Source organism: Ascaphus truei, chromosome 7 (assembly GCF_040206685.1).
Source record: "Ascaphus truei isolate aAscTru1 chromosome 7, aAscTru1.hap1, whole genome shotgun sequence".
Classification (NCBI taxonomy): Eukaryota; Metazoa; Chordata; class Amphibia; order Anura; family Ascaphidae; genus Ascaphus; species Ascaphus truei.
Window position 1 is genome coordinate 3434881 of NC_134489.1, and position 24184 is coordinate 3459064.

General features: G+C 42.7%; 1 protein-coding gene across 2 annotated transcripts in view; it reads right to left on the bottom strand.

Moving 5' to 3' along the window:
• Positions 1-24184, bottom strand: part of LOC142498632 (calpain-2 catalytic subunit-like) — a 117680-nt gene that overhangs the window by 3932 nt on the left and 89564 nt on the right. The window contains exons 13-16 of one of the 2 annotated variants that reach the window (XM_075606870.1): positions 22413-22455; positions 20904-20969; positions 2516-2573; positions 238-302 (exon numbers count right to left, since the gene is read on the bottom strand). In XM_075606870.1, coding sequence (XP_075462985.1) covers positions 238-302; positions 2516-2573; positions 20904-20969; positions 22413-22455 — 232 coding nt within the window. The remainder of the gene's footprint in view (positions 1-237; positions 303-2515; positions 2574-20903; positions 20970-22412; positions 22456-24184) is intronic. The other variant, XM_075606871.1, reaches the window with a different exon arrangement.

Below are 24184 nucleotides of genomic sequence, written 5' to 3' on the forward strand. Positions count from 1 at the left end.
TTTGGCCACTCCTTTGAATAGGATTTCAGAAGGGGCGGGCTCATGATCTGTACCTATCCTGATAGGCTTACTCAGGTCATGAGTAACCACCTCACTTCTGTCCATCACAGAGGAAGCTGCAGGGGTGTAATACCCACATATTTAACCTGTTACTGCCATGAACTTACTAGGGGCTTACGTAACAGTGGGAAAGACAGGTAGAATGGACTTACTATGTTACATATATTTTAAGGATACGTCTGTAAGCTCAATAAGCTGTTTGCAGGTTTCCAGAGAATATCCATCAGTCTTCAAATGGGCATCTTAAATGAGAAGAGATTAATGTTAAAGAGAAAATTGCAGGTGACTTAAAGAGATGTTCCATGTTGATGTTATGGGTTTACATTCAAGCAGCAAAACACGTAGCACTGCAATTTAAAAAAAAAAATCATACTTGATTGAAGCAGGGGGTCTCCGGAGCTGAACTGCATTAATTTAAGCTCCGGGGATCCCCTGCTGCCATAAATACTTACCTCCGTAGGGGCTGTCGGTATCTGCAGCCAGGGAACTTGTGTGTCTAATGAAATGGCGCTGTTTAAATGTCCCATGTGCCGATGGGAAGCCGTGACATCCCTTGTGGCTTCCTATTGGCCCCTCGTGACCTGGACCTTTAAACTCCACAGAGATACCGGCACCCCCTACGGAGGCAAGTAGCTGTAAGCAGGGTGTCCCCAGATGTGAAATTAACATAGTTCAGCTCCATAGACCCCCAGGCTTCAAACCTGAAAAAACATAATCACACAGTGCTACATGTTTTTTGTTTTAATAGGTTTAGTATTTATTGCTGGGATTCACTAACCTCAAATATGTATGTATGTCTTTATTTATATAGCGCCATTAGTGTACATAGCGCTTTACATTAGTAATACACGTGACAATCATATAAATAACAAATAATACAAATAACAGATCATGGGAATAAGTGCTTCAGACATAAAAGTAACATTTCGGAAGAGGAGTCCCTGCCCCGAAGAGCTTAAAATCTAATTGGTAGGAAGAACGTACAGAGACAGTAGGAGGGAATTCAGGCAAGTGCGTCTGCAGGGGGCCAAGCTTTATATATCGTGTATAGTATTAGCCAAGGTGTTACTCATATGCTTCTTTAAGCAAGTGGATCTTAAAGGTGGATAGAGAGGGTGCTAGTCGGGTATTGAGGGGAAGGGCATTCCAGAGGTGCGGGGCAGAAAATGAGAAAGGTTTAAGGCGGGAGAGGGCTTTAGATACAAAGGGGGTAGAGAGGAGACATCCTTGAGCAGAACGCAAGAGTCGGGAAATTAGGGCTGAGATGTAAGTAGGAGCAGAAGAATGTAAAGCTTTAAAAGTGAGGAGGAGAATTGAGTATGAGATGCGTGATTTGATAGGGAGCCAGGAGAGGGATTTCAGCATGGGAGAAGCTGAGACAGATTTCGGAAATAGGGGAGTGATTCTGGCAGCTGCGTTTAGGATAGATTGTAGGGGAGACAGCCGCACAGCAGGAGGTTACAGTAATCAAGGCGGGACAGAATGAGGGCCTGAGTCAAAGTTTTAGCAGTCAAACAACAGAGGAAAGGGCGTATCTTTGTTATATTGTGGAGGAAAAAGCGACAGGTTTTGAATTTGAGGGGCGAATGTGTCCCCTAGGCAGCGTGCTTAGGCTACTGGGTGAATGATGGTACTTCCAACACTAATGTGGAAGGCGGTAGTAGGGCCAGGTTTGGGAGGAAGTATAAGGAGCTCTGTTACCGATTATTGCACTGTTTTCCCACATTGACTGCCATTCAAGCCAATAGAAGTCAACGTGTTACCACTGTAAACAATTGTAAACCTGGCGCTCAGAAAAATCAGCATCATCACATACTCTTAAGTCAGCCATCAATGTTTCTGGGCCCTGAGGCCCTTATCGGGCATGTGATCGATATGCGATGACCTGTGCTGGAGGTTAGTGAATCCCCCCATATGAATCTTTACCATTCTCCGATGAGAGGGTCTTGGGTATGGGATAAATGAGGAAGGCCACAAGCTAAGATGATGTGATTTCAAGGAATCTTATGATAATGGTGAAAAGCAGGGTTGCACACAGGTTGAGACGTGAATGTGTTCACATGATATTTTTATTTGCTGTATGGCAAACTGTAATTGCAGAAACCTAGCTAACCATATTAACGTAAATTAGAATCTCAAGAGAGAGAAAGAGAGAAGAGGGAGTCTGTCTTTGTGTGTCTTTTTGACTACCAGCATTTCAGTGACAATATATCCTTAAGAGATTTAGGATAACATTCAGTTAGGGTCAATTATTGGTATAGGAGCTTGATCTCACGCTAAGTGCAATTCACACCGATTAAACTCTGATACCCGTTATTGAAGCTTAGGTATTCCAGTCCTGAAAGTCCTATGCAAGGGACACCTACACTGACCACACAACATTTGAGATCTTTCTGTACATGGTGCATTCTGCAGCCCTGATTTAGAACTGAACAACGTCTGCTATGGCTCTTACGTTTTAAAGTGGTCTCTGTCAAAATTCTCTGTAGCTCTTCCGGCCCGATTTCTTTGTCCTATGATATGAGAAGAGAGAGAAGCAATGATATCCCAGAACAATTTTAAGTACTCCATGTTCTTTTTGATAGAAATAAAAAAAAGTTTTGATTTTAACCTTTTTTTTTTAAAGTATATCAAAGTTAGAAATGTTTTTTTTTTTTTTTTTTAAGTACAACATAGGCGGCTTGATAAAATTAAAGTAATTAATACGGCACCTAGCCCCGATAGCCAAGTTCAGTAATGGCAACACCATTAAATTTAATATTCAAGTACTCTATTTTCACAGGCTCAGTACCACAAGTGACAGTGATAAAAGAATAGGTGATTCAGTGCGCAGCTAATAATTAATGGAACACAGTATGCAATGTGCAGTGCACAGTGATAGTAAATTCAAAATAGAAATTTCAACCTTAATTGTGGGAAGATCACATATATTACGTCTGCAGCCCTTCTTGGGGGTGTCCCAACACCCCTGAAACTATGCAAAAGACAAAAAAACAAGGCGCACAACGCACATAGTGAAGTAAAATTAAAAATACAATTTACTCATAAAATAAGATAAGTTCTGCGTACATCAATATGGTTAAAAATGAGCAGTTGGTAATTGGGTATACCACACCAGTAGACAGCTGCAAACAGCACTCCTCACTCGATCGCAGGGTGCAGGGGATTGGTTGTCATCTGATGGCAAGCTGGTGTTTGTAGATGCCGTCTCCCTCTCACTCAAGACGGGGCAGGTCTCAGTCTTTACTCCCAGATGATCCTGGAGCACCGATCAGCATCGGCGTGTAGCGACCTCCACTGTTATCCGCATGTAATCTTATTTTATGAGTAAATTGTATTTTTAATTTTACTTCACTATGTGCGTTGTGCGCCTTGTTTTTTTGTCTTTTGCTCAGTACCACAAGATTGGCATAAAGTAGACGTGCTTATATTTAAAAAGGGAGATAGATCACAACCGGGGAATTGGGGACCTGTAGTCCTGACATCAATAGTGGGGAAGCCACTTGAACGTTTAGTATGGAATAATATTCAGGAATACAGTACTTAATGGAAAACAAAATTATTAGTAATAGTCCTCATGGTTTTATGAAGGATAGAATATAACAAGAGAAGCTGCACACCACATATAACAAAGTCAAAATACTTGCAAGGACCGGTGCTCCTGGTTCAGGGATATCTGCCTAAAAATCCAGTATATGGAGAAAAGAAATGAATGATCCAGGGCAACTTCGGATTTCTTTGAAAAATGTAATCAGCACAAAAGAACATCCTTTATGAAGGATAGATCATGCCAAACTTACCTTATTAATTCCTTTGAGGAGGCAAGTAGGAATTTAGACCAGGGTAATGCAGTTGATGTGGTCTACTTAGATTTTGCAAAGGCTATTGATATGGTGCCGCACGAGGTTAGTATACAAAATAAATAAATTGGACTCAGTAATAATGTATGCACCTGGATTGAAAAACTAGTTGAAGGATAGAAAACAGAATTGTCATAAATGGAAGATTTTCAGGTTGGGCTAAAGTTGCAAGTGGAGTACATCAAGAAACAACACTTGGACCCTTGCTTTTTAATGTGTTTATTAATGACCTAGAGGTTGGCATAGAGAGCAAAGTCTCCATCTTTGTTGATGACACTAAATTGTGTAAGGTACTAAAATCAGAGCAGGATGTAATATCTCTCCAGAAGAACTTGATTAGATTAGGTAAATGGCAGTTGAGGTTTAATACGGATAAATGTACGGTTATGCATTTGCGTACAAATTAAATGGGGCAACAGTGGTGAATCCTTGATGGAGAAGGATTTAGGAGTGCTTGTAGACAGCAGGCTTGGCAATAGTGCCCAATGTCAGGCAGTAGCTGCAAAGGCAAATTAGATATTTTCTTGCATTAAACGGGGAATGGATGGAAGTGAAGTAAGCAAATTATGCATCAGTAAGACCACACTTTGAATATGAAGAACAGTTTTGGGTACCACTCCATAAAAAATACACCATGGAACTAGAAAAAGTGCAGAGAAGAGCTACTAAATGAATAAAGGGGATGGATAATCTAATTTATTTACATTAATTAGATTTGTTTACATTAGAAAAGAGGCGTCTAAGAGTGGATATGATAACTATATACAAATATATTTTCGGGGTCACTACAAGGAGCTTTCAAAATAACTTTTCCTTCCAAGGGAAGTACAAACGACACAAGGTCATCCCTTAGGTTGGCGGAAAGGAGATTTCACCAGCAACAAAGAAAATGGTTCTTTACAGTAAAGGCAGTTAAAATGCGGACTTCATTACCCATGGAGACTGCGATGGCAGATACAATAGATATCTTAACAAAAAGGTTGGACTTCTTTTTAGAAAGGAAAGATAGAAAGGGATATACCAAATATGTGAACATAAGAAGGATGTTGATCCAGGGAGAAATCGGATTTCCATTATTGGAGTCAGGGAAGAATACATTTTTTCACCTTTTGAGACATCCTTGGATGTTTCACTGGGGTTTTTAGTTTGCATTCCTCTGGATCAATACACTAAGTACAAAATATAGGATAAGAACTTGAAGGACATATGTCTTTTTCAACCTCATCTACTACTGTATGTAACTATGTAACAGGAAGTGTTCATGTTACCAATTTGGTGGTCATTTATGTTATACAGTATGACTTTCCAGGTATCGTAAACTGGAATTTCACATACTGTAACTTTCAACATCCTAGATGTCTGCAAGATACAATGGAAATAAATGATCAAGCAGCAAAGATACTTCTAGCACTGGGGATACATCACTGCTAAAGAAACTCAGTTTGTAAGGAAAATTAAATGGCAGCAGAGAGATGCAGAACACAGAAGAAAAGTGGGATGGTTTCACTTGAGTCCTGATGGTTTGTCGGGTTGCCACGTTTACATTTTTATAATAATAATAATATGGGACACCAAAATCCAGTATGACGTCAGAATCCAAGATGAATGATTTGCAAATGTTTTGAGCTGAATGGTATCTCCTGTTTGACCATTATATTCTTCATTTTTTTTATCATCTCTGCTCTTGGCAAGACGGGGAAAGACGTGCACTGAACTAACCAGTAGCGGTGGAAGAATAAGTAATGTCTATAGGGGAGGGCGTCATGGTATTATGAGATGACCAGGCAGTGTCCTAACTATTATTATTAATAATTTAGCAAAGCGACATCTATCAGAAAACGTAACTATCACACTAAAGTATAAATCTATTCAGTTTTACGTGATAATTATGCACCCTATCAGACTTTTCCGGGACAATGGGAGAAGTCAGTGAAATAAGGGACAACCCCGTATAAACTGGACGTCTGGCAACCTTATGCTTGACCTATGCTGATATATTAAACACAGAGGGCCTCATGCAGTAAGAGTTCATAAGTCAATTATCGACCACTTATCGCCCAAAATGTCTACTCCAAATCAGTAAGTGTTGATAAGTGGGCAATAAATGCCTGAATGGCCCAAAAAACTTTTGAACAAAATCAAATCCCCGACTGAGCGGCGATAAGCCACTTATCGACGCTTTTCGTAATGTTCATAAACACGCGCGATTCTAGTAGCCGCGAGTAGGTTATCGCCGCCCTAGAATGGCGATTTCCTCCCCAAATCCAAACGCCAGAAAAAGTTGTTGGGAGGGTGGGGAGAAGCATCGATAAGGCAGCGATACAGCACTTAGAATTTTTTTGGCGTTTTTCCTGCATCGGATTGATGCCGGGGGTCTCCGGAGCTGATACCCATTAATACCAGCACCAGAGACCCCCGGCATGAATCCGATGCAGGAAAAACGCATTTACAGCCCACTTGATTACCTTAGCGGCTAACTGCGAAGGCAATGAAGGGGTTAACCACCCGTGCCAGGCTTATTGTGGGTAGCGGGGGTGGGTGAAGGGGGTATTTGGCCCGAGGTGGGTGTTTAGGCCTTGCGGGGGGGGGGGGGGGTTTGCGGGTGGACTTAACCCCTTCATTACCATAGCGGTAATAGCTACGGTAATAGTTACTTGGTTACATAGTAGATGAGGTTGAAAAAAGACGTACGTCCATCAAGTTCAACCTATGCTAAATTTAGACAACAGATACTTTATCCTATATCTATACTTACTTATTGATCCAGAGGAAGGCAAACAAAGAACCCCAGAGTCACATCATCCAATGATATCTCATAAGGGGAAAAATACATTCCTTCCTGACTCCAAGAATTGGCAATCGGATTAATCCCTGGATCAACATCCTTCCCATGTATACTTATTTGGTATATCCCTGTATACCTTTCCCATCTAAAAAGATGTCCAGACTTTTTTTGAACAAATCTATTGTATCTGCCATCACAGTCTCCATGGGTAATGAATTCCACATTTTAACTGCCCTTACTGTAAAGAACCCTTTACTTTGTTGCTGGTGAAATCTCCTTTCCTCCAACCTTAAGGGATGGCCCTGAGTCCTTTGTACTGCCCGTGGGATGAATAGTTCTTTTGAAAGCTTTTGTATTGTCCCCGAATATATTTGTACATAGTTATCATACCCCTCTTAGACGCCTCTTTTCTAATGTAAATAAATCTAATTTAGCTAGCCTCTTCTCATAACTTAGATTGTCCATCCTCTTTATTAATTTGGTGGCTCTTCTCTGCACTCTCTCTAGTTCCATAATGTCTTTTCTTGGGATTGGTGCCCAAAATTGTACACCATATTCAAGGTGTGGTCTTACTAATGCTTTGTAAAGGGGCATAATTATGTTTACTTTCCTTCCATCCGTTGCCCGTTTAATGCAAGATAAGATCTTGTTTGCCTTTGCAGCTACTGCATGACTTTGGGCACTATTGCTAAGATTGCTGTCTACAAGCACTCCTAAATCTTCTCCATCAAGGACTCCCCCAATTTATCCCCATTTAATTTGTAATTCGCCTTTTATTCTTGCATCCAAAATGCATAACCTTACATTTATCTGCATTAAACCTCATCTGCCATTTACCTGCCCACGTTTCCAGTCTCTCCAAGTCCTTCTGAAGAGAAATTACATCCTGCTCTGATTCTACTACCTTACACAATTTAGTATCATCAGCAAAGATGGAGACTTTGCTCTCGATGCCAACCTCAAGGTCATTAATAAACAAGTTAAAAAGCAGGGGTCCCAGTACCGATCCCTGAGGTACTCCACTCACGACTGTAGCCCAACCTGAAAAAGTTCCATTTATGACAACACTCTGTGGTATGTCCTTTAACCAGTTTTCAATCCAGGTGCATATATTATTACTGAGTCCAATTTTCTTTATTTTGTACACCAACCTCTTGTGTGAAACCGTATCAAAAGCCTTTGCAAAATCTAAGTAGACCACATCAACTGCATTACCCTGGTCTAAATTCCTACTTACCTCCTCAAAGAAACAAATAAGGTTAATTTGGCATGATCTATCCTTCATAAATCTATGCTGACTATTACTAATCATTTTGTTTTCCATTAGGTATTCCTGAATATTATCCTGGATTAAACCTTCAAGTAGTTTCCCCACTATTGAAGTCGGGCTTACAGGTCTGTCATTCCCCGGTTGTGATCTAGCTCTCTTTTTAAATATAGGCACCACATCTGCTTTACGCCAACCTTGTGGTACTGAGCCTGTGGAAATGGAGTCTTTGAATATTAAATATAATGGTTTGGCTATTACTGAGTTTAACTCCTTGAGAACTCCTGGATGTATGCCATCGGGGCCAGGTGCCTTATTTACTTTAATTTTTTCAAGTCGCTTATGAACTTCTTCCTCAGTTAACCAATTGTTCATTAATATGGAGGTTGTGCCTTCCTCCAGCGGCACTACTATTGAACTTTATTCTTCCCTGGTAAACACAGAGGCAATAATTAGTTTAATACCTCTGCTTTTTTCTTATCTCCAGTAATCTGCCTACCCATCTCACACTGAATGGGTCCTATATTTTCTTTTCTCATTTTTTTGTTATTAAGGTACTTACAGAACTTTTTAGGGTTGACCTTACTTTCTATTGCAATCCTTTTTTAATTATCCATTTTTGCTAATTTGATTGCCCTTTTGCAAATTTTTGTTACATTCCTTATAATTCTGATACAATGTCTCTGTCCCTTCTGACTTAAAGAATCTTAACGCCTTCCTCTTCTTGTCCATTTCCTCCCCTACCTGTTTGTTTATTTAGCAACATTGGTTTTGACTTATTTCTTTTATACTTATTACCCAAGGGTATACAATGATAAGTGTGCTTTTCTAACAATGTTTTAAAGACTGCCCGTTTATCTTCTACATTTTTCCCTGCAGAAACATCACCCCAATGTATTGGTTGTAGATTAGCCCTCAGTTTATTAAAATCTGCTTTTCTAAAGTTTAAGGTCTTTGTTGAACCCAAGTAATCTGTTTTTTGATCATTTATTTCAAATGAGACCATGTTATGATCACTGATATCCAAATGTTCCAAGACTTGTTTGATATGACCAAATGCAGTATTGCCCCTCTCCTGGTTGATTTCTCAATTTAGGTCATATAATTGTCTTTAAGCACCCCCAAAAACCTGTTTCCTTTTGTTGTAATGCTAATCTCATTGCCCCAATCTATGTCTGGATAATTAAAATCCCCCAGTATGCAAACATGACCCAGTTTTGATGCCTTCTCCATTTGCAAAAGTGTGAATGAAGTGGTTAACCCTTCCGCTACTCCCCCGCAAGGCCTAAACACCCATCCTTGTGGCTAATACCCCTGTCACCCACCCCCGCTACCCACAATAAAAACAATACACACACAACAGCCCCAATACCACCTCCTAGACCACAATAAACATTGCAATATTTAACAAACACCAATACACCCCCCACCCCCCGTGCCCCCTATATGTAAAACCATGATTTATTTTTTAACATACAGGATTCATACCCCAGACCGACAGGGGTCCTCGGTGGGCCCAACGGGTGTCCGCAGGCCCCACAGTGCACCAGAGGGGGGTGCCCACAGTTGTGTGGGTGCCTTCAAGTGATCCCCTTTAGGTGCAGTGGGCCTCCAGGTTGCCCCCGCGGGTCACCGTGGGCCACAATGGGGTCCACGGGTGGGCCTGTGGGTCCCCGGGGGTCCCCGGGTCATCCCCACAGGGTTCTGAGTCCCTCGGTGGTTCCCAAGTGGGTCTGGCGGCCCTCAGGTGTCCCTGCAGGTCCGCGAGGCCCCCACAGCTTGGGGCCCTCGGTTCTTCCCTGCAGGTGTCCCCCGTGGGTCCGCAGGTGGTACCCGTGGGTGTCCGAGGGACCTCAGGTGGTCTCCATAGGTCTCCGCAGACCTATGGTACCAACCCTATTTGTCAACAAATAACATGACCTACATTTCAATCAATACCCCCCACATACAGTACAGTAATGGGCAAAATAACTATTATCCAGATATGGATAATAGATTATTTGCCCATTATTAACACAACATTAACCAGCATAAATAAATTAAATAAATATAGTTCTACTTACCACAGCAATATGATGGGCGTCCTCATCAGGATACAGCAGGTCCCTGTCCTCCGTTACCAGAAAGCATACATACATAATAGAAAGTGAATCCCTGCGCTTCTCCCATAGGGATAGCAATCAATGGGGAATATATATATATGTATGGTCCCCTTATTCCACTTCACTTACAGGTGAGTATCTGTACTGGTATATACCAGTTTTTAATTGCACTAGGTTATACAAGCATATGCTTTGATATTTTAACCCCTTCTGGGCTTATTTCACATAACACTAGTATGCATTTAGCGTAGGGACCTGCTAAAGAGACTTACCTTGACGTGGTTAGCAGGCTTGGCATTATTTGATCAAAGGATGTATACCAAAAGTCTCCTTTTTTCTTATAGATATTTACACCATACATATATATATATTCCCCATTGATTGCTATCCCTATGGGAGAAGCGCAGGGATTCACTTTCTGTTTTGCACATTTGTATGGCCATTTCCTTCACTAGCTGCATGCTCTTTACATGGAGAAGCGCAGTGATTATATTTGTTTTACATTATTTGTTGGGCCGATTTTAATCCTTTGCAGCACGCTCCTAGAGGGCAACACTACTATGGTGTAATTGAATATATTTAGCCAATCACCTGCAACTGCTTATTGAGCAGTTTGTGGCAGGCCAGCCCCTCCTCTTCTAGGTATATAATCTCCTAGCAAGGTCCCCTTATTCCACTTCACTTACAGGTGAGTATCTGTACTGGTATATACCAGTTTTTAATTGCACTAGGTTATACAAGCATATGCTTTGATATTTTAACCCCTTCTGGGCTTATTTCACATAACATTAGTATGCATGTAGCGTAGGGACCTGCTAAAGAGACTTACCTTGACGTGGTTAGCAGGCTTGGCATTATTTGATCAAAGGATGTATACCAAAAGTCTCCTTTTTTCTTATAGATATTTACACCATACATATATATATATATTCCCCATTGATTGCTATCCCTATGGGAGAAGCGCAGGGATTCACTTTCTGTTTTGCACATTTGTATGGCCATTTCCTTCACTAGCTGCATGCTCTTTACATGGAGAAGCGCAGTGATTATATTTGTTTTATACATACATAATAAATACAATCTAATGGCCCCTAACCCCTTAATCACCGTAGTTGTTAATAATCGCTATAGTCATTAAGGGGTTAACCCACCCTGCCCCGCTACCCACCCGGGAGTCCTAAGCACCCACCCCGGACCCACTATACCCACCCTGTACCCATTGAGTAGTATAGTGGTACATCATACCCATATAATAATATGGGCATGATAAGCCTCTATAGCACTCAATGGACACCCTAATCAAAATTAATGCTCCAAACATAGAATAATAAAACATTACAAAACTCCAAAAAAACACAATTCACTAAGTAAAAATACTAGCCAGCTAATTCAATTAATACGAGCAATAACTAGATCAACAATTAATTAATTAAACCATTAAACGCATTAGCCAACACAAGACATCATTAACTAAAATCGAAAATCAATCGCCAACATTTTATTGAAAGCAGCAAAATACCAAACAATGCCATCCACATAATAAACATCGCAAAAATCAACATGAATACAAAGTAAGAAATGCCAAAAAAGGATTGTCCTAATGTATTGATCTGTACCTTAAAGTGGTAGAGATTAATACATTCAGTCAATGTGCAAAAAATAAAAATACACATCCAATCTTAAAATCCTGCAAAAAAAAAAAAAAATACATTTACAAACATGCAATATATTACTTACCATTAGAAGCGCTGGCCCTCCGAGTCCCGGGGAAACAGGAAGCTCACATACCTCGAAGGCCTCAAACAGCATCCGATGCCATCCGCCATGAAGATAAGGATTAGGTACCCAGTTCTTCTTTCTTCTATCTTTAATCAGCTTCTTCTATCTTCATCTGTCATTATTTCTTGATCGTCTTAATCTTTATAAAGATGAGAAACCTCGCTCAAACTCTTATATCAGTGAATAGTTCCGGTCGCGTGCTGCTAGGGATAAGTACAAGACAAAAGGGATGTGTGTGTAGAGAACACACAGAGAGATCCCCACTAGGGCGCACCGCAGGCCTGAGTTATATTAGATCCTGGTCCTATAGTGCGCTAAACATACAACATAGATAATTTTATTAAATCACTATTAAAACTAATTTAAAAACCATTGAAGCTCCTAGTGTCTCCAGAGTGTTTGGACTCTATGTGAGGTAGGATGTAATATTTATGTCTCTTATTGTGTTCCCCTGTAACTGATTCTTTACCTCTTAGATAGTATCCTAGGTGAGGTATTAATATACCTTTATATATACCTAATATTAGTAAGAGGAGGTGAGTCAGTGATAATTACTTCATATGTGTTTAGAGACCTGCTAGATCTGTCTACTCTGTATTTAGAGTGGACATGCGTGGTTACTAGCAGAGAGGAATCATGACTGATACGCTTTTTCTGTCATGATGTCGAAACATAGTCATATCTAGTAGTTGAACACGTTCAGAGAATCGAACATCCAGTGTATAATTAATATATTGTATTTAACATGTATACACACTGCATCCATATATAGCAATAACCCATATAGCCGTACAGATAGTTTTATCCAGTTAGGAACTTGCCTTGTTGGTACTCATATTCACAATTGTACAGAGTAAAAATATCCTCTGATTAAACCCACTTAGACCTTATGGGTTCTGTATATTCAGTGTATTGCCAGATACAATATATTAATTATACAATGGATGTTCGATTCTCTGAACGTGTTCAACTACTAGATATGACTATGTTTCGACATCATGACAGAAAAAGCATATCAATCATGATTCCTCTCTGCTAGTAACCACGCATGTCCACTCTAAATACAGAGTAGACAGATCTAGCAGGTCTCTAAACACATATGAAGTAATTATCACTGACTCACCTCCTCTTACTAATATTAGGTATATATAAAGGTATATTAATACCTCACCTAGGATACTAGGTACTCTAAGAGGTAAAGAATCAGTTACAGGGGAACACAATAAGAGACATAAATATTACATCCTACCTCACATAGAGTCCAAACACTCTGGAGACACTAGGAGCTTCAATGGTTTTTAAATTAGTTTTAATAGTGATTTAATAAAATTATCTATGTTGTATGTTTAGCGCACTATAGGACCAGGATCTAATATAACTCAGGCCTGCGGTGCGCCCTAGTGGGGATCTCTCTGTGTTCTCTACACACACATCCCTTTTGTCTCGTCTTAATCTTCTATCTTCTTATTGTAATCCAAAAAGCCCCATGGTAGATCCCAACCGATGTTGACTCGTCGTCTTCTTGGGCTCAAATGAGGCGTCACAGCCTTAAATACGGCTTGCGACGTCACATTTGGGCTGGAACTGGTTTAACAGCCATCTGATTGGCTGTTAAAGCATGTGCCGACTGAATTTTTTTTTTATGATCTCATTTAAAGGGAATGATGCCAGCCAATCAGAATAGCTGTGCTTCATTTCCCTTTAAGATGATGTCAGTAAATCCAAGATGGCTGGCGTCCCATGGTATTTCTGCCAATCAGATTGTGGGAACCAATTTCCCAATCTGATTGGTTGTAGTACACCATGTGACGGAGTCATTTTAGGTCAAGTATGTGACGTCATCCAAAGGGAGTCATATAGCTATTAAATCAGTCCCAGCCCAAATGTGACGTCGCAAGCCGTATTTAAGGCCGTGACGCCTCATTTGAGTCCAAGAAGACAACGAGACAACATCGGTTGGGATCTACCATGGGGCTTTTGGATTACAATAAGAAGATAGAAGCTTAAGAAGATCAATAAATAATGACAGATGAAGATAGAAGAAAGAAGAATTGGGTTCCTGATCCGGATCTTCATGGCGGATGACATCGGATGCTGTTTGAGGCCTTCGAGGTACTGCACCGACACACTTTATTCGAGCAAATACCCAGTATGTACCTGGCAGATACCTGGAATGCGCCGCTCCTCACCTCTGACAAGCCCCGTTGTGTTTGCCTTCCCAGCCTGGGTTCATGCCTGGCTGACGGGCGGCTGATCTGTTAAATGATAATGATTAGGATTTAATAGGCTGCAATGCTTCGCGTGTCTACCATGTGGCATAAATTCATGAATTGTAATGCAGTATATATATATATACTGTGCAGTATTGCAGCCAGCGGGAATAAAATGCTTCAATCCCTGCTTGGAAAATACCTCAATGCACTCGGGCAGAAAACAGTCACAAACCTCAATACACCCGGGTATACCCGAATTCGTGGGACTAGCTGAGCTCGAATAAAGTGTGTCGCCAGTGTACATGAGCTTCCTGTTTCCCCGGGAGTCGGAGGGCCAGCGCTTCTAATGGTAAGTAATATATTGCATGTTTGTAAATGTATTTTTTTTTTACAGGTTTTTACATTGGATTTGTATTTTTTATTTTTTGCACATTCACTGATAATTATTAATCTGTACCACTTTAGGGTATAGATCAATACATTATTAGGACAATAATTTTTTGGCATTTCTTGCTTTGTTTTCATGTTGATTTTTGCAATGTCAGTTTATTATGTGGATGGCATTGTTTGGTATTTTGCTGCTTTATTTAAATAAAATGTTGGCGATTGATTTTCGATTTTAATTAATGATGTCTTGTGTTGGCTAATGCTTTGAATGGTTGTGTTTCAGATATTTTTTAATAATTAATTTCTTTGTAGGTTAATGTTTCAATTAATTCATTGCTGTTGTATTAATTCATTGTTTTGATTGATTACTGTTACAATTAATTCCGAGTTATTTTAATAATTAATTGGTTTGATTGGTTGCTGTTTGAAATAATTCCTTATTGTTTTATTAATTGCTTTGATTGGTTAATGGTTTAATTAATTCAATGTTGATCTGGTTATTGCTTGTATTAATTGGATTAGCTGGCTAGTGTTTTTATTTAGTGAATTGTGTTTTTTGGAGTTTTGTAATGTTTTATTATTGTGTGTTTGGAGCATTAATTTATTTTGATTAGGATGCCCATTGAGTGCTATAGTGGCTTATCATGCCCATATTATTACTCAATGGGTACAGAGTGGGTACTCAATGGGTACAGAGTGGGTGCTTCGGCCTCCCGGGTGTGTAGCGGGGCACGGTGTGCGGGACACACAGGACCGGACGGTGTACGGGAGGGGGTGGGTGGCGGGGGGAGGTCACACGGCACCGGACGGTGTGCGGGACACAGGACGGGACGGTGTATGGGCTGATGCCACGTGCCACAAAATGTGACTACTCTGCAGGGGTGATGGGATAGAGGCCTGCGGGAGGGGGCGGTGCTGGGGGGGGGGGCAAGCGGCACCGGACAGTGTGCGGGACACACAGGACCAGATGGTGTACAGGAGGCGGGGGGGTCACGGGGCACTGGACGGTGTGCGCGACACACAGGACCGGACGGTGTACGGGAGGCGGGGGGGTCACACGGCACTGGACGGTGTGCGGGACACAGGACCGGACGGTGTATGGGGGGATGCCACGTGCCACAAAATGTGAGTACTCTGCGGGGGTGGGAGGGCATGCAGCACTGGACGATGTGCAGGAGGGGGGTGGCGGGGGACGGCTGACACCCTGGACCGGTGGACCGGACCCGGATGTTGCCACTGACGGTGTATGGGGGGAGGTCACGCGGACGTTGTGCGGGACACACTGGACCAGATGGTGTATGGGGGGATGACACGTGGCACAAAATGTCAGTACTCCGCTGGGGTGAACCATGCGGGAAGGGGGGCGGCAGGTGTGGGGGGGGGCACACGGCAGCGGAAAGTACATGAGGTGGTGTCTAGTTTGCAGGGGTGATAATCAGAGATGACAACATTTTCTGTCCCAAAATCTCCTTGCGAAGCTGTCTGTGTGCTGAGAGTGTAGTCCGCAGTGGTGAGATTATGAGGTGAGAGCAGGCGGTGAGGCGGGAAAAATGTGCTGTCAAGCGTACTCCCAAACCTCAGTGAGTGTGCCAGTGGGGTAGGTCCGTCTGTGATGTCAGCGAACCCCGCAGGCCAATGAGAGCCGTGGGGGGAAGAGGGGGATGCGGGCGGACCAAACAGATTGTCCAGAGGCGCAAACAAACAAACAAACTTTTCAGTTTTATATATATATAGATAGATAGATGTATTTTTTCTGGCAACGGAGGACAAGGACCTGCTGTATCCTGACGAGGACGCCCATCATATTGCTGTGGTAAGTAGAACTGTATTTATTTTCTTTATTTATGCTGGTTAATGTTGTGTTTAATAAGGGGCAAATAATCTATTATCCATATCTGGATAATAGTTATTTTGCCCATTACTGTACTGTATGTGTTTGGTGGTGGGGGGGGGGGGATGTTGATTGAAATGTAGGCCATGTTTTATTTGTTGACATAGAGAGTTGGTACCTTAGGTCTGCGGGGACCTATGGAGACCCCCAGATGCCCATGGGTACCACCTGCAGACTCACAGGGGACACCTGCGGGGACGAACCGGGGACAAACAGATGGCCCCAGACCTCCGTGGGAACCACCCGAGGGCCCCCAGGCCCCTGTGGGAACCACCCGAGGGCCGTCGGACACCTGTGGGGATGACCCAGACACCCCCGGGCCTACCCGTGAACCCCCGTCAGTCTGGGGTATGAATCCTGTATGTTAAAAAATAAATCATGGTTTTACATTATGGGGGGTGGGTGGTGTATTGATGCTTAGTAAATATTTTTTAATATACATTTTATTCCCTTTATTGGGTGCCGGTATTTCCTATGCATGGAAATGTCCCGGCGTCACGTGATCGGGACATTTCCATGCATAGGAGATACCGGCACCCCATAACGGGGCCTGTATCTCAGGAAGCACGGGGTCCCCGGACCTCAAACCAACGCGGTTCTGCTCCGGAGACCCCTTGCACATCTACTCTATGAATTAAATGTATATTAAAAAACATAATTTTTGGGAGAGATTTGCGCTGGGAGAGGCGGCTCTGAGCAGCTCTCTCTGCAGCAGAAATGAATCGCCGGGTAAGGCCTTTTCAGAGAGTCGATCCTATCACTGGCAGAAACTCGCTCATTTTGGGAATTTTGCTCTGACGGGTAATGAAGGCTTTCTGAATATCGTGATAGCAACGTTCCAAAAAACGGCGATTTAAAGGGCCCGGCGATATTTTTTTTTAACCTTTACTGCATAGGCCCCAGAAAGTTATCGTGCATGAAAACCTTTATATTACAGATTGAGGTATAGCGGCCTTCACAGCTGCAGCCCTGCCCATTGCAGCTGTAAAATCCACAATTTTCTGCATATTGTGTTATTGCGTTTCTTGTTTCCCACAGTGATTCTGTCCTTCATTCTGCAGCACTCTCTGAATATCTGCCTGTAAACAGGGTTGGTGCTACCACCAGGAGACTAGGGCGGCCACCTAGGGTGGCATATTTTGGGGGGCGGCAGCAGAGGAGGAGCGTGCAGGGAGCGGAGCAGGGCAGCAGAGGAGTAATTTGTTTGTGGGATGGTGCTCTGAAAGTGCTGGGACCGTATGTGATGGAAGGGAGCATAAACTGGGTGTTTTAATAAAAATAACAGTACTAAACCTTTAAGTGGGCATAGGGTACCCTGAAGGTTGGGGTGGGTTGTCCAAAGACACCCCCCCCTTTCCTCATTGGGTTAGCCCCAGGTATTGTACTCACGTATTGCTTCAAGAAGTCTTGAAAAAGTTCTCTGAACGAAACGCGTTGAAGTTTGCTGCTGTCCCACATCCAGATGATTAACTAATAAAGGATTTTTATTGCAAGACCTGCTCTTTTCATCCTTGCTGTGCGCTGCACACCCTGGCCTTTGCAGCAGAGGAGTAAGCCAGCGGGAGAAGAGGACTGAGGACCATGTGAGTGGAGCAAGGCGGCACAGGAGGACGGCCGGGGAAGAGCGTGCTGTAGCAGCGACAGACAACAGAAGTCAGTAAAGATTTCCGGGTCGGACCGCTGGGGCGAGCTCCTCCCCAGTCGTCATCCTGTGCTACCCTGCTCCGCTCACATGGTCCTAAGTCCTCTTCTCCTGCAGCCACCCGCCGTCTTCCTCCTCTGCTGCCCATCTCCTACTGTCGCCTGACATCATCCTACTCTGTTCTCTTTTCCCACTGCCGCCCGCCCGCCGTCTTCCTCCTCTGCTGCCCTGCTCCTACTGTCGCCTGACATCATCCTACTCTGTTCTCTTTTCCCACTGCCGCCCGCCGTCGTCCTCCTCTGCTGCCCTGCTCAGCTGAAGCTAGGTAGGTGAGAGGAGGAGCTGGCGGAGGGGGTGAGAGAAAAGAAGAGGAGGAGCGATTGAAAGAGGAGGAGGGGGTTAGGAGAGAGTGCGTGAGAAGAAGAGGGAGTGAGAAAGGAAGAGAAGGAGGGGGGTGAAGGGAAGGGAAGAGGAGAAGGAGGGGTGGAAGGAGGGGGTAAGAGGAAGGGGGGAAAGAGTGGGTGAGAGGAAGGGGGGAAGGAGGGTGATTGAGGAGGAGGTGTGAGAGGGGGGAGACGAGAGAGGATGAGGAGGGGGATGAGAGAATGGGGCTATAATAATAATAATAAAAACATTTTTAAAAAAGGCTGAAGGTTTGCCTACGGTGCTAAATACCCTTGCACCGTCCCTGCCTGTAATCTGCCAGTAAAGCTCTTGCCCACTTTTAGAGTGGTTTATTTTTATTTTGTTGTCATTTCTTTTTTTGTTTCAATTTTTTTTATTGTTTTAGAGAGACATAACAAATATATAGTCTTGGAATACATGTGATGTTTTAACAGTGTCACTTGTCCATACAACAAAGGGCATTAACAGTTCGTCATCATTACTGAAATAAAATAGTTGCTATAACACTGTTTTTGAATAAGTGTGGTCTGTCTTCCTATTTCCGGTTGTGTTAGGGAAGCAGCCGCTTCCGTAAGCGTCTCTCATGGGCTTAACAAAGGAAAGAGAAGAACATAGAAAAGAAGAAAAAGAAGGGTGGGAGGGTTGGAAGGGGGGGGGGGGGGTAGGACGAGCCCATTTGTCTGGTCTGTCTGTATTTATTTCTATGGGGTCCCTAGTTTCCTGGCCATATTTCCCAAATTTTGTGAAATTTGTCAGTTTTCTGGTTCAACTGTGCTGTGAGGAGCTCCATCATCTTTATTTCCCTTAGTCTCCGTAAGACAGTCTGCCTAGAAGGCGCATTCACCTTTTTCCAGGCAGCCGCAATAACACAGCGGGCAGCTGTCATTACATGAGTGATCATCTTACTTTCTGCCGTTCCTAATTCATCTATTGGTTTGGCCAGCACCATGGTCAGCGGTTCCACCTCAACCTCCACCCCTAAGTACTCTCTGATCAATGTTTGTATCATGACCCAGAATACCTGAATTTTTGGGCAACTCCACCAAATATGAACCATATCTCCTTTTTGCCCGCATCCCCTCCAGCACAAATCCGGGGACCCGAGGAAGATCTTAGCCAGCCTGCTCGGGGTTAGGTACCAATGAAATAGAATTTTATAAATATTCTCTTTGATAGTGGTACAGATTGACGTTTTTGCAGCTACCTCCCAAATGTCCTCCCAGTCTTCTCTATCGATCTCTGTATTCAAATCTTCTGCCCATTTGATCATATAGCTATGTTGGGATTTCGGAGATATATCTGGGCCTGGCGCGATCAGCGGGTTGTTCCCAACATAGCTATTTTGTTGTCATTTCTAATTGCATGCCGTTATTCAATAGAGACAATAAGAAATCCCTAATGAGTGCACTCAGTGCTATGAAATGTTATATTTATATTAAAATAATTTTATTAATGAATTCAAAATAACAATTTATCTTATTTTTAATTCATTAATAAAATGATTTTAATTTAAATATAACAATTCATAGCACTGAGTGTATTCATTAGGGATTTCTTTCCTTATTTTGTCTATACAATTTTTGGCCTTATTTGCACCGTGTTTATATGATTAATTAATTACTAGGTATTAATTTATTTACACAATAGAAGCAGATGTGAGAGTTCTTTCCCCTTTCCCTTTCCCTTGGTTATTCACGCCGTTATTCATATATAATTTATGTCATTGTTCATCATTTCAAGTTAATAAATTAAATAAAGTTCATACATGAATAAAAAAAAAACTCTTTTGTGGAAATATACCATTAACCCTTTCACCGCCCTAATGTCCGGCAGCGCAATGCAGCTGTCACTCACGGCACAGAGGAGGGAAAAAAAAGATGTGTGAAGACCTTTTTCCAAAATGTGCACGTCCAATTAGAATGTACGAATGCACGCGGTACGTGAGGGTTGCCAGCATCTACTGAAGGCTAACCGGAGACAACCTATTAAAAATTCGTACTTGCCTTCGGTGGCAGCAGCGGCGGCGGCGTCTCCCTGACACTCTGGCATCGTTCCAACATCCTCCCGGCATTTCCCGCTGCAACCTGTCAATATGGCTGCATGGTGCCGCGTTGCCGTGTCAACGGGATGGTAAGTGACGTCACACGGCGTCAAGTTGCCATGAAAACGGGGCACCTTAAGGCCCCGAGGCATCACATGCCGCCCCGTTGTCATGGCAATGCAGTGGCACATACAGTAGCGTCCCGTTGTCATGGCAACAGGCATCACATTAAGCTGTGACGTCACGTAGTGTTCCCGTTGACATGGCGACATGGCACCATTTGACGCCGAACAGCCATATTGACAGGCGTTACTTGCAGGGGAAGATGCCGGGAGAACGCCACCATCGAACGCCACCACCTGCAGGTTTACTAGGTAAACATGGAGCCAGGAGAAACGTGGTCCAAACCCATAGTCTCCGGGTCCAACCCGGAGTGGCGGCAACCCTGCGTACGTGTGATGAATGTCTTACCTTCCCTGACAGCCGAGCAAAGTGAGCTACGAACTCCTTGCTGCTCCTCATACTGCGCTCGCTCTCCTGGGTGAAAGGCAGAGATATTAGCACGTTGTATGCCCTTTGTCTCTTGGTAAATCCCTGTCTTGCACGCCTGCACTTTTTATACACTTATTATAAGCGGTGCTTACAGTATAGGGTGTAGGGAGAATCATTAGTTTTTATTTAAACGATTAGACGTTTCATTTCCTAATTAAAAAAATTAAATCGTGTATTTTTAGGAAGCCTTTTCCTCTATTTTGTTTATATCAATATTGCATAAACCTAAAATATCGTTTGAATCGCTTTTCGACAATGTTTTTATTTCCTTCAGAAGTTTGTTGGGCACAGAACCAGTTCTTTTTAGGCAACCTTGACCACTGATTATTGGCTGATTAGCCTTTGTTGATAAGGATTGTTGTGTTATTAGACAGATAAGTCGTTTTGATGAACAGTACATATGCTGCCTCTGCACTAGTGTTGAGCTTTGAGTGTATGTGCATGTAAGTGAGTTTGTGTGATTGTATCGGCGTGCTGTATTTATACACTGTACACTGCTTCTTTTGGAATAGAGTTATGTTCTGGATAGTGTGTTTCATTTCTGTGTAGGTATGCAATATTTAGTGCTGTGTGTGTATATAGTAGAACAGGGGAGCGCAAACCAGGGGGGCAGATTTTTTTTGGGGGGGCACGGCGGTTACTGAGGCCCCGCGCTCTTCCCCAACACATTTAAATTAAATGCTGGGGGACCGCGCGAGGCCTCTATAACTTACTTACCGTGATTCAGCCGCTTCAGGCGAAGCCCCAAAAAATGCTGCCGCGGGTCATTACTTTTGGTCTGTTGCAGGTTGTTTCTTGTGTTTATATATATATATATATATATATATATATATATATATATATATATATATATATATATATATATATATACACATATATACAAACATACACACAATAAATGTATATACTGTAATATATATATACTTATATACTGTATATATTGTACTTTATGTGTATATATGGTGTCTCTGGTAGAGATTCTGTGTTGTGAGTGTTGATAGATGTATAATAATAATAGTAACTTTTATTTATATAGAGCTTTTCTCCCAACACTTCACAGTTACAAAACATTTAAGGTTATAAAAAACACAAGGAAAGATACAATAAAGGATGGGACGGTACTGAAGCTATTAAATGCAGAACAGGTTGTGGTCCATTAATTAAATGCCAGGGTAACCAGGTAGGTGTTGAGCCAGTTTTTAAAGATTTCCAGAGAGGGAGCATCTCGAATTGTACCAAGCAGACTGTTCCAAAGAGTGGGAGCAGTGTGGCTAAAAGCTCGGGTGCCAAAGGAAGTCAAGGTGTGTGTGTGTGTGTGTGTGTGTGTGTGTGTGTGTGTGTGTGTGTGTGTGTGTGTGTCCGTGTCCTCCAATAATTGTTATGGACTGTGTTTATAAGGTAGGTTTCTGAATTGTCAGGCTCACTTACTTGAAATACATTTTCGTCTGCTCTGATCTCATAATCAATTTCCCTAAGAGAGAGGATTGAAGAAGATTTATCAACTGAATGTGCAGAGGATGGAAAGGCAGTGCATGGGAGTGAGAGAGGTGAAAAACAGCACAGAGCAGGGGGAATAGATCCTACAAAAAGTCATTTTCGCCGAAGGGTTTAGACTTTTTAGGGTTGGGGGTTAAAGTTGGGATTAAGGTATTTAGGGGTTTAAGTTAGGATTGGGAGTTAGGGTTTAAAGTTAAGATTAGGGTTTAGTTGTTTGGGTTAAGATCCTAGGACCTATGATGCAGTTATCGGCATTACCCTAAAATGCAGGCGGCTCACTGTCCTTCTTCCTCCCATCCTACACCTCTGCCTAACTCTCCTCCTGCCTTCCTTGACTCTTTTTCCAGTCTCGGAGGATGTGTCGCTGTTGATCGCCTCTTCTCACTCTACCACTTGCCCTCTTGACCCCATTCCCTCCCATCTTATAAAACCTCTTGCTCCTACTATAATCCCTATGCTCACACACATTTTTAACTCCTCCCTCTGCTCTGGAACATTTCCATCCTCCTTCAAACATGCAACAGTCATACCATTACTCAAAAACAGCAAGCTTGACCCTACCTGTCTTTCTAACTATCGACCTGTCTCCCTCCTGCCTTTTGCCTCTAAACTCCTTGAACGTCTTGTATTCTCTCGCTTGCTCCATTTTCTCAACACCTATTCTCTGCTAGACCCTCTACAATCTGGCTTCCGCACGGCTCACTCCACGGAAACAGCCCTCACTAAAATAACTGACGACCTCCATGCTGCCAAAGACAGAGGTCATTACACTCTGCTCATATTACTCGACCTCTCTGCAGCATTTGACACCGGGGATCACCCTCTTCTCCTTCACATTCTCCATACTCTTGGTATTCGGAACAAAACTCTACCCTGGATCTCATCCTACATCTCCCATCGTACTTTCAGTGTCTCTTCTGCTAACACCTCCTCCTCCTCTATTGATCTTTCTGTGGGGGTATCCCAGGGCTCTGTCCTGGGACCTCTTCTCTTTTCTCTGTACACATTCTCTCTAGGTGACCTAATAACATCTTTTGGGTTTAATTATCACCTCTATGCTGACGACACACAAATATACTTTTCAATACCCGACCTTACACCTGCTGTACAAACCAAAGTTTCTGAATGTCTCTCTGCTGTATCATCCTGGATGGCCCTCCGCCGCCTTAAACTCAACATGGCTAAAACAGAGTTCCTCATACTCCCTCCCAAACCTGGCCCTACTACCTCCTTCCACATTACTGTTGGAACTACGATCATTCACCCAGTAGCCCAAGCACGCTGCCTAGGGGTCACACTCGACTCCTCTCTCACATTCGCCCCTCACATTCAAAACATTTCTAAAACTTGTCGCTTTTTCCTCCGCAATATAACAAAGATACGCCCTTTCCTCTGTTGCTCGACTGCTAAAACCCTGACTCAGGCCCTCATTCTCTCCCGTCTTGATTACTGTAACCTCCTGCTGTCTGGCCTTCCTGCCTCTCAGCTGTCTCCCCTACAATCTATCCTAAACGCTGCTGCCAGAATCACTCTACTCTTTCCTAGATCTGTCTCAGCATCTCCCCTCATGAAATCCCTCTCCTGGCTTCCGATCAAATCCTGCATCTCACACTTCATTCTTCTCCTCACTTTTAAAGCTTTACACTCTTCTGCCCCTCCTTACATCTAAGCCCTAATTTCTCAATATGCACCATCCAGACTCT